Source organism: Pseudoliparis swirei, chromosome 10, assembly GCF_029220125.1.
Source record: "Pseudoliparis swirei isolate HS2019 ecotype Mariana Trench chromosome 10, NWPU_hadal_v1, whole genome shotgun sequence".
NCBI classification, from domain to species: Eukaryota; Metazoa; Chordata; class Actinopteri; order Perciformes; family Liparidae; genus Pseudoliparis; species Pseudoliparis swirei.
Genome location: NC_079397.1, coordinates 7,730,269 through 7,742,377, shown reverse-complemented (window position 1 = coordinate 7,742,377; position 12,109 = coordinate 7,730,269). Strand labels below are relative to the sequence as shown.

The window sequence follows — 12,109 nt, the reverse complement described above, 5'->3', positions numbered from 1 at the left end:
CTGATGGCACGTTGTCTTGCTGTAAATCAACCATTAATAGCATGTCACTGATTTTGGTGAGAACTCTCATGTAATGTGTGCCTTGTTTTCTGAATGGCTTTGGATGACTGATCAGATGTTAAATGGCGAATGAACTGTAATTGGCTGATTTATCTAATGGATTATAATTGACTATCGGAATCGCACTTGTTGGGCTCCTATGCATTCAGTCTCAACTTGCAGAATGTGAAGCTGAGTGGATTGTGTGCTAGGTGGTGGGTATGGTGTTGAACACTTGAGGCCAAATTGATTCATTGGATTACTGTTGCGATTGCAACGGTCCCTTGATGTGCCTGAATAAAAAGAAAATGTGCAGTGACTTGGTGCTTAATTTTGGTGGTTTTTCGATGAATTACAGAGTTTGGGTATTAGACTTGCAACTGCAACACATTTTGCCTAGCTTTCCAAGCACTTTAGACCTTTCACCTGTTCTCTTTGATGGGGCTACGGTGTTAAAAGTCCAAATTAGAAGACGGATCATTTCTCAACATGCTGTGATCCTGATATGTCCCCACTGTGGGACTAATATAGGAATATCTAATCAGTCTTAACCCAGTTTTTAAATAAAACTACCTCCTGATAATTTATTGCATTTGATTGTTTTGCAGCCAAGTGAAGTGGCAGGGATGAGTTGGTGCCCCAAAATCTAAGGCCATGGTGCTCTGCCGGAAACCGGTGGATTATTGAGAGCTGAGCCGAAAGGCAAAGCTCTCAAATGTACTCGTCGGTCAACCCTCACCTATGGTCTCGAACTTTGGGTTGTGACCGAAAGAACAAGGTTGTAAATACAATCTGACGAGAAGAGTTTCCTCCGTAGGGTGGCCGGGCTCAGTCTTAGAGATGGGGTACGGAGCTCGGACATCAGGAGGGAGCTTGTAGAAGTGGGGCTACTTGTTCCTAGAGTCTTAAAGTAAGATGGGAGCCAGAGCCTTCAGTTATCAAGCCCCTTTTATGGAACCAGCTTCCACTTTCAGTCCAGCAGGCAGACAGTCACCTCATTTAAGAGTAGACTTAATACTTTCCTCTTTAACAGCGCTAAAAGTTAGTGCTGAATTAGGTTTGCCCTGGTCCAACCTACATGTGCTGCTATAGGCTTGGGGATGTTTTTAGGATACACTGAGCTCCTATCTTCTCTTTCCTTATGGATGAATTAAAATCTCCATTGCACATTACTAACTCTACACCCTCCCCGGAGTCGTGACTTCAAGTCTCAGTGTCCATTGGACCTGGCTGTGTCGGAAGCTGGTCCTGCGTCCTTGCCCCTACTTCATGCATCCATCCTCTGGCCTAGACCTGGCCTCCTTCCCAATTGCCCTGCCTCCTCTGTGCCTCCTGCCTCAAATGCTGACCTCATTGGTCTGGCCTCTTTCGTGATGTCTCCTGCCTGATGGGCCTGCCATGGCCCTGCTGATTCATCTTCTGTTTCATGGATTGTGGTCCATGCCTCCTATTAATTATTCATAAATTTGTCATATTCATTGAATGTGTTGTAACAATAACACTGTTCTTTTGTACACATAACATCTCTTGTTTCTGTCCATCCTGGAGAGGTATCCTCTTCATGTCTATTTAATTTCGAAAACTTCTCCATCGATATACTCTCCATAGCAGGAATTTGTGATCACGTAACTTGTTTTGCCAGAGCTGGTTCATGTAAATAGAAAAGACAAAGTCCAGCTGTATCATTCTTAGCTCGTTTCTGGCAGCAGAACCCAGGACGAGGGTACGATCCATGGACACCTGCAATAACAGCGCCGACACACCAGGGGTCAGCAGCGCACAGCGTGCCGCTTTGTCGACCTCGCTGTTGACAGAAAAGGAGGAAACCCGTAAATCGTCTGTTGACGTTGCTTTACGTGCACAGATAGCTTGTTGTCGTTAAAACGGGGCAAGGCCACCGTACTCTGTCAAGCTAGCATTAGTAAATGGAAAACGAGTCTGCCTTCAGGATGAACGCGCTGCCGCCGTTCTAAAGACATGTGTTCTGAATTATTTTTTTGAAAGTTGTGCCCGGGACTTGTATATATGTAACGCGGAGATTTGATGGTGTTTGTGCCACAGTTGCAGATTAGTAATGCTGGGCTGAATGTGAGGGAGGAGACGCAAGTCCGACGGCACATGTGTGATAATAAAAAACGCTAAAAGGAACCGTGGAATTGATCACATATGGATCCCAACCGGATAATCCAGGCTCTGAAAGGGACGATCGAGCCTAGTTTGAGGATCGCAGCGGAGAATGAGCTGAATCAGGTGTGTGAGCTGAAGTAGCTGGCTGGGCTTTGTTTCGTTTGTTCTTTTCAGAGGGGGGCTTTGCATTGGAGAGGCATCACCAACACATGCTACCGGTGTTTGTGATTGAGCTCGGTTTCGGTCCGGTGAATCGTCAACCCTGGTTTGGGAGTTGATAGCAGGCCTGTGACTGGTAGTTTAACACAAGTATTCCCCATCCCGGAACAACAGATGGGCACATCTGAACTACCAGGCTCTTCAAACTTTCAACACCCGAGTTCACTCAAACATTATTTTAGAGCGCTGCAGCTGCTCTTGTTAAGTTAGGTCTCCATTAAATATAACAAATGATCAGAATAGGCTAAATACAATGATCATGGCTCCTTAATAATTGAAGATTAAAAAGTGATATTTTTATAATTAAAATGTACAGTATCATAGTCTATAATAGACCTGCACGATGTGGTAGAAACTGTTCACTCATAATCATTCAGAAATGTATATATTATATATGATATATCATTTATGTATCATATATAATATATATATCATTTATATTTATATATATCATTTATATCTATATATATATATCATTTATTTATATCATATATATAATTGATATGTTTGTTATTGCTGCAAATAATGAAATTTAATTACACCAAATTCAGTAACACTTAATCTTTATAAACTTAAAACTTTTTACCTTACTGTTCATATCTACATGCACGCCATGATAACATTAGCCATGCATTGTATTGTTTGCAGTCTGTTAGTAATCTATCAAATGTGTTACCTCAGCATTTGAGGATGACCAGTTTGGTTTCTTCCTTCCCAGACTCGACTTTGTTGGATTCAGCTTCTCATATTTTTTAAACATTTTTTGTTCTTTTTTTCTTTCTTCTTTTTTCCAGTAAATAGTGTTTATTATTATTATATATTTCATGGCTCCAGACATAAAATAAAAAAAATGAAATTTATTTAAAAAAAAATATTTTTACAAATTAACAAGACAAGACTTTAAGGATACAATACATAACGGAAGAAAAGGCTAAATAACAATAAAAAAATAGACCAGAAAAAATCAAAACACAGCAAATATCATATTTGCACATCACCAGTCTGACATAAGTACATCTTGGTTATATTAACAGATTAGGTCAGCATCGGTACCAGTGTTTTTAATCTGGCAGGGCAAAGCCCAGCCCGGAGGGGTTCACCAACTCTAAAGCCTCAAAAGCGTTGCGAATATTCGCAAGGTGCGGGGCCTATCTTTATTGCTTGTCTTCATAAAAACAGTTGTCATTTCCTCCGTCCACCATGGAAGAACTAACTACTAGTTCTGCTTTATACTTGTTGTGGACCTCCCACAAATGTCGGAACATCTAACGCTCTCTTGTTTGGGTTTATAACATCACCCGTAGGCTCAAACAGCTCAGTGACTTTCACTTCGTCTGAATGACTTCCGCTTCCAGCGCCACTAGAGGAGCAACAGCCAGTTAGATTCACCGACGGCAAAGTGTCTCAACTCGACAAATATTCTCAACGGCCAATTCGTGTCACAAGCGGCGCCCGGCAAAAAAATGTGTGTGTATCGCAACCACTCGCATTTGTACGTTGACTTTGCATGGGATCTACACGGGCGAACCATTCGCAATGCTTTTGGTGTGAACGCAACGTAAGACCAATTTCCATATCTTGACAAATCCCTTGACAATGTTATGGAGGAACAACTTTTCCAGAGGGAGATCTTCCAAAATCATCCATAGAATAAATCCAGAATTTAAAAATCGTCTTTCGTTCAATAAACAATAGTATTTCAATCATTTTAGCGTTGTTGATACTCCTTGCACTGCTCACTTTAGCTGCCAGAACACATTGAGGATGTGAAAGCTCCAGGTCATGTCCGATCAAAGAAACCACCTGATCCTTTACTTCTCTCCAGAATGTTTGAATCTTTGAACATTTCCAAAACATGTTTATACAAGTACCAACTTCAGAGTTACATTTACTACATGTAAGGGTACCTAGGCCAAGCCTGCCCCTCAGCAGTGGTGTACAATGCAGTCTATGTTTATTTTGAATTGTCTTTCTCTATCTGTGCGCCAGCTCAAGATGTTAAGTGTGTTTTCCATAATTGATGTCCATACATTTTTCTCTATCTGACACTACATGTCAATTTGCCGCTGTTTGCAGATATGGTCAATGGAGTAATTAAGATTTAGGCCGAAGGTTTCATACACATGAGAGATGAATCGTAAGGTTTTGGGAATTTAATGTCTTATTTTTAGATAGCTAAATAAATGGGATTGATGGAGAGACAATTTGCTCTTCAGACAATTTGCTCTTCCAAAAGTCAACAAATATTTTAAAATCTAAAGTAGACCATGATCGTGTTCCAGGTGTTTAATGTATTCCGTACAATAAACTTATTTTCAGCTTTTCCATTTGCTAGTTTACGAAGGGACAGTTCTTTAAAGTGAGTTAGCCACAATTTGTCGACTCCATGTTAATCCATACATTTGTAGCCTTAGGATTCACCCACTCGTATGTGTAACCTATTTGTTCTGCCCAGTACTTTATGTAAAGGACTCTCAGTCCCATTGTTGCTTGCTTTTCTGTAGTTTACCTATTTTTTTTTTTAGATGAATTGTGTGAAAATGTTACCCAAGTCAATGAAGAAGCTGTTGGGTATTGAGTTTGGCAGCATCTGTAGGGGTTACAGAAACCTATGCAGTATATTAATTTTGAGCATGCTTATCCTGCCCAGCCAGGAAGCTGGTAGCGTTACCCACCTATTCAAGTTTTCCCTGATGCATTTTGTGATTGGTTTTGAGTTTAACATGTTTTCTAAGGAAGGGGGCAAATCTAATACCAAGGTACATTATCTCCCTGAGTAAACAGTGAAAATGGAATCCACTAGTTGGCGTAGAGCCTGCCAAAGTGCCAATAGGCATGGCCTCGATTTTAGACAGATTATTTTAAAAAACCTGAGCTGTGCCCAAACTGTTCTAAACATTCAAGTAGACAGAGGATGGTTGTGTCTATCGCCATGAGGTTCATCCGCATAGAGACATGTGTTTTTACTGTACCAATGACATTAAAGCCTCAAGATAAGATAAGATATTACTTCATTCATCCCCAGGGGGAAATTTTGTGAAGAAGCAGCAAATATGTTTACATATATACAATACAATAAAATAAAATAGAAAGGCAGGACAAATACATTTACATTTAAGAATTTAAATAATAAAGTTATTAGTCCTATCTTTGGTGTTGGTCTGATGAGCTCAGCTAAGGGCTCAATAGCCAATGCAAACAAAAGAGGGCTCAGCGGGCATTGCTCACGTGTGCACGCTCTAATCGGAACAGATCTGAGCAGTAGGAGTTGATATTAATGGCCGCTTTCGGGGAGAAATACAGCAGTTTCACCCAGTCAATGAATTGTTTACCTAATTTAAGAAATTTCCATAGTATAGAAAAGAAAGGGCCATTCAACCCTGTCAGATGCTTTTAAGGAGTCCAGAGACACTGCCAGGCCTTGTACATTATTATCTCTGGGGTCCTTGCTTTTTTTCAAAATTAAGCTAATGTTGGCTAGCGACATTGTTTCAGGTAAGTTTGTTTATTTATTGGATCCCCATGAGCTGACACCTTAGGAACCGCTAATCTTCCTGGGGTCCACAGAAAGGACAAAATACAATACATACAAAAACATATCGTGAAACCAACAGTTAAAAATAGTACAACAAAGTAAAAGAAATAGTGCAGTCAGATGCACAGTACAGTCGAAGGATAAGATACAGTATATGTTATGCAATTCAACTTAATTCATACAAAGAAAAAGAAAATCAGATGACTAAAAAGCAATAGAATACGTCAAGTGGTGAATGTTCTTAGGTGCGCCTTTAATTGTTTTTTGAATGACAAATTATTACTCATGTGAGTTAAACGAGGAGGTAGTAAGTTCCAAGCGGTAATTGCACGATAGATAACAGTATGTTTGAGGAGGTTAGTTCTTGGGGTTGGCGGTATCAATTGACCTAAACTAGCATTCCTTGTGTTATGGTTATGTCTGTTAAATGTGTATTGTAACTGATTGAAGAAATATACTGGTGTCTGATTAAATACTACTTTCCTGAAAAACATGAGAAGACAAAAGTGAAGTTGAGTTTCAACTGAGAACCATGACAGGCGAGAGTGCATACAGGACTGTCTCAGAAAATTAGAATATTGTGATAAAGTTCTTTATTTTCTGTAATGCAATTAAAAAAACAAATGTCATGCATTCTGGATTCATTACAAATCAACTGAAATATTGCAAGCCTTTTATTCTTTTAATATTGCTGATTATGGCTTACAGCTTAAGAAAACTCAAATATCCTATCTCTAAATATTAGAATATCATGAAAAAGTATACTAGTAGGGTATTAAACAAATCACTTGAATCGTCTAATTAACTCGAAACACCTGGAAACACATTTTCAAATGTTTGATTTTGTTTTGCTGTTATAAATCTTTTTTTTTACTTGGTCTGAGGAAATATTCAAATTTTATGAGATAGGATTTTAGAGTTTTCTTAAGCTGTAAACCATAATCAGCAATATTAAAAGAATAAAAGGCTTGCAATATTTCAGTTGATTTGTAATGAATCCAGAATGCATGACATTTTTGTTTTTTTAATTGCATTACAGAAAATAAAGAACTTTATCACAATATTCTAATTTTCTGAGACAGTCCTGTATATGCAGTATTAGTTCTAATTGAACACTGGAGTGCTAATCTGGCAGCTCTGTTTTGAACCATTTGTAGTTTATGTATGTCCTTCTTAGCAGCCACTGCCCATATGAATGGACAGTACATCAGATGACAAAAGACCAAAAGTGGTGAGTTGTGTTAAAGGTGTAATTCTGATTTCTGATGAGATGAGGAGTGAACTTGTTTTTAAGGCTTTAAGCCACTCCGCTGGGAACCCATCTGGGCTTGGTTAGTGTTAGTGTAGGTAATTTAATTTTAAACATAGTTTCAGTTTAGTGCAGTTATTATCAGTTTTGTATAATGATTTGTAAACTGAAACAAAACAGAGTTGATATGTTTCTTATTGAAATGTCTTTTCCCTCCTGATCTCTGATTCCCTTCTGTTGAAGCAGGCAGGCCAAATATTTACTAGCTTTGTTTCCATATTCATACAGTCGTTGCTTTTGATAGACGAAGGATTGAGATGCTTTCTCGTTCAGTATTGAATTTAGTGCCGCTCTGGTACTTTGTACTTTAATGAGATTTGTTTTGGTAGAGTTTTTTTCCGGTGTGACATACGAGATAGTAAATCCTCTCATATAGGCTTTTGCAGATTCCCAGAGAAATTAAGTTTTTTATCCACTCATGTCATGCGCAAACATGTAATCTATGCGTGAGTAGGAGTTATGTGGATTAGAGTACAATGTAAAGTCTTTTACTGATGCGTTCAGGTTCCTCCATACAGCTCTCAAATTTATATCCTCTAGCATTTTACCTAGTTCAGCATTTTACCTAGTTTCACCTGCACTCGTTCTTCTATTTGTCTGCTGGGGACGTGTCTAATTTGTTATCAAGGCAACAATTAAAGTCAACACCTAGAATTTAGATGGGAGATCTGTGCTACTCTATTTCTGCTGCTATTGTAGTCCAAAATGACGGAGTTGGCGAATTTGGTGAGTAAATATTATACAAATATGTATCCGTCCTCAGAGTTGCTTTTACATGTACCAAGTACAAATGGGGTGGCCTTGTGTATTAAGATAGAGACTTCTCTGCTATTGGAGGAAGATGATGAGTAGTAGTAGTAGTAGTAGTAAACCTGGCATACCAAGTTTCATGTGCTCCTTATCCACTAATGGATTTATGGTAAGAAAGCTATTTGTATATTGTCTTTTTTTAGAAGGCTTAATATTTTTTCCGCTTTACATTGGATGTACAAAGTTTGATGCTATTTATCCCTGACATTTTCTTCTTCGTTCTTTGTCACAGAGAGATGCTGTCCTTTTAGAGGCCTCCTGAAGGCGCTCTGGGAATGTTTTGACTGACTTTTGCTGACTTAGTTCAAATATTTAATTCCGGTGGTCTGGAGCAGAACATAACATTTAAGAACACTGAATGACAAAAACAAACTTAAGAACAAAAACTGAAACTTGAACATATTGAAAGGGCACATGTGAGACCTGCTCACTTCCCTCTTTTCCTAACATCTAAAGAAACTCTAGCAGGTTAAAATAGAGCTTGCCAGACTCCCTATAACTATATTAAAAAGCAGTTTTCAGGTATAGCAACTCTCCGCAAACTTGAAATTTCTTCCCAGTCTTAATCAAGCTTGAGCAATCAGTGTAGTCACAATATGATATCTAATATAACAGTGGATTCCTTTCCTAGAACATAGTAATATACACAAGCACACCAACTTGTTCCACTGAGTTTCAACATGGAGAGAACAAAAGAAAAGAAAAAAAGTGCATACTTAACAAATGCGGCCAACCTGCACCTGAATAGTTTGTGTCTTTTAACTTTCTTTGTGGGTTACTTCAGCAGCATAACCACCGTGAGTATAAACTGTCCACTTAATTCCAGATTACATAGCATTTCTCCATTATATTTGGACTTTCTTCCCCTCCTCCACAAACCTCTGTGCCTCATCCATAGATCTGAAGCGTTAGTGATCTCTTTTTTTTGTTTTTGTGAAGTAACAAACACGTGAACCATTTTTTCTGTATCACTTTGAGACCAGATGTGTCTAATATTTTTAATGTTGCGTAGATGAAAAAAGGCAGTTCTTGAGATTTGTTTTAGAAGGAGCAGGGCATCGGACATGATTTGATTTGTGGACGACCTGCTCTTCCCATGAGCCAAAGCCACCTCTTGTTTTAATGACTGCCTTTTTAATCTGAACAAAATGTCAAACTATCTGTTCTCTGTGTGTTTCAGTCGTACAAGATCATCAATTTTGCCCCGACCCTGCTTCAGATCATTATGTCGGAGCAGGTGGCGTTTCCTGTTCGCCAGGCTGGTAAGACTCTCAACTGTGCATGAAACTCTGCTGTTGTTTTGTGGACTATTCATTATTTGGTCATGGTACTTAAACATTGTTAGACGGTTTCCATCTCTATTCTGTAGAGAGATGTCATTCATCCAACTTTGGATGGAGCGCGTTTCATTTCTGTGAACATGACCAAGTTGATTAATGGACAGCCATATCTGTGACAACGCAAGGTTCATGTAAGAAAGCAGAAACGGAGTAGTCTCACACCTGTCTCACCGAGTCCCCCCCATAACTCTATAGAGACTGTGTCTCTCCCATGGCCACCTAAACTTAAATTAATTAAATAAAAAATAACCAGAGGAGGAGTCATCCAAAATAACCTCATGAAAGTTAACGCTACTATTTCAGCAGTGCAACAAAACAATTGAAAAATATGAGAAACTCGGACGAAGGCTTTGTCATCTAAAGCTGTATTAGTAAATGATTTAATATCAGACAATCACATTGATTTATTGCGTCTTACTGAAACCTGGCTGAGTCATGAAGAATATGTCAGCCTAAATAAATCAACATATCATATATATACGGGGGCTTTACAGTCCGTACACATACGACATCCCTGTCCCAGGACCTCACATCGGATCAGGAAAATCTCCCAAGAAATAGAAAAAAACCTTTTATGGGAAAAAAAGGGAAGAAACATTCAGGAGAGCAACAGAGGGTCCCTCTCCACGGATGGACAGAAGCAATGGAAGTAGGGCTGCAACAACGAATCGATAAAAATCGATTATTAAAATAGTTGGCAACGAATTTCATTATCGATTCGTTGTGTTGCGCGATTATTACGGCGCTCAATAAGTCGCGGAGTATAAACAAAGTTGAGTTGAGAGCAAAGCCGCGCAGGAGAAACCAGAGCGGAGCGGAGAGAGAGCACAGACGGAACGCTGCGTTGTGAGAGCCAATCAGCGCTGAGCTGCTCCGCTGTTGATGAATCTAATTGGCTGCTGCTGCTCACGTGGCGCTGGAAGCGGAAGTCCTTCACGTCGTCGGAGACATTCACGGAGCTCAGTGCGCCTACGGGTGACGTTATGAACCCAGACACCAGGGCGCTACATGTCACGACGTGTGTGGCATTTCCACAAGAGTATAACGTAGAAAACATGGTTATTTATTCAGTGGCGTATGGCGGAAAATATTTTTCCACAGAGAAAGGTAACAGAGATAAGCCCCGCCCCTCACCGTATGAGGCGTTTAATCCATAAATAGCCAACTCAGGAGAGTAAAGCGCTGTCAGTCTGTTTGTGATGGTTCATCACCATGGTGACCAGTGAACAGGGTTCATCCACATGCTGACCAGTGGGTCTCCAGGACCTTTCCATGACTTTAAACCAAATTTCCATGATTAAACATTTTGTGAAAACTCTGTCTATACATGACAAAGTGAGAAGATGTAGTATTTAAACTAACAATGAGAATTCCAAAGCATATTCTGTGTAAATTAACATTTGAATATAACACATTTGCATTACTTTTCCAATTATTTTGGAATTTTATTATTTTTAATTACTTTTCTAGGCCTGCTAATAGCCATTTAAAAATTCCATGACGTTTCCAGGTTTTCCATGACCGTACGGACCCTGTTTTGAATAAAGGGTTACAATTATTTTGTTTTTTTATCCGATTAATCGACAAAATAATCAACCGATTAATCGATTATCAAAATAATCGTTAGTTGCAGCCCTAAATGGATGTCATGTGTACAGCAGGAAGTATTACAGCAGTGGTCGCCAACCCGTCGATGGCGATCGACCGGTCCATCTCAGAGACGTTCCCTGTCGCTCTCCAAAATAAATGAAAATAAATTCAGAAACACATTGTTCCTCATTCTCGAACATTTTCTGAAGTGTCTTCCGAAATGATTTCTTCCTGACTGCTGAAGATCGACGTCAGAAAAGATCTCCGCCTGAAAATGGGTTTTCTTACACAGCCGTGCTCTCAGTTGTGCTCCCCGAAAGAGGGGAATGTAGTACTACAGGTGGGGCGCAGGGGGAAGTGCAGAAAGACCTTTACTGATAACTTCACATACAAGTTCAAAGTACACGGACATAAAACTAAGTAATTAATAAATAAATATTCTTAGATATATATATCCTAGTGTGAATGTCGACGTTACGTGACGGCCGAGATACTTGGCGACTTGCCAGGTCTTACCTCCGGTGAGTTCGGCTTTTCTGCTGTTGCCCTTCAAAACAAAAGCTCAACATTGAGCTTTTTTTCTTGTCTGATGGAGCAATCTGGTTTACTTTATTGTATTATTTGAAAAAGGACAGATGCATGAGTCACAAATGGGGATTCTCATATGTATTCTAATTATAATTATTTAAATCTGAGGGTGTCTGTAGATATGATGTGAATGTATTCACCAACGTTCTGAGTTCAGAACAAATCCCAGATGAGTAAACTTACATGAATACCAAATTTGTCCCGACAAACTCGTCAGTGGAGTTGAGAAAATCACCAAATCAAAAACCAGGAGCCGGATTACTGACAGACAGCTCACAGACTGCCTCAGACTGGCTGTCTGTGCTTATGAGCCCAACTACAAGCTCACAGACAGAGTTCAGTCACAGCCATCACACTGACTGGAGTCACATGACTTGATGGCATTGTGATGACACAGAGCTGAACTTACATGAGTTGCACTGACTGATAATGTTGTCTTTGTTGTGTTGTAATGTCAGTTGATAAATACAACATTTATACTGGTAATTTATCCAGCTGCTCATTGCAAATGTCTTTTTTCTTGTTCATAGTGTGCACCGTTAACAAATAATT

At 39.3% G+C, this 12,109-nt stretch overlaps 1 protein-coding gene across 3 annotated transcripts in view; it reads left to right on the top strand.

Moving 5' to 3' along the window:
* Window positions 1-1,941: 1,941 nt before the first annotated feature.
* The window catches only part of ipo8 (importin 8), a 79,541-nt gene continuing 69,373 nt past the window's right edge, over window positions 1,942-12,109 (top strand). The window contains exons 1-2 of one of the 3 annotated variants that reach the window (XM_056424774.1): window positions 1,942-2,289; window positions 9,220-9,301. In XM_056424774.1, coding sequence (XP_056280749.1) covers window positions 2,206-2,289; window positions 9,220-9,301 — 166 coding nt within the window. In that variant the 5' untranslated portion in view covers window positions 1,942-2,205. The remainder of the gene's footprint in view (window positions 2,290-9,219; window positions 9,302-12,109) is intronic. The other 2 variants (XM_056424775.1, XM_056424776.1) reach the window with 2 other exon arrangements.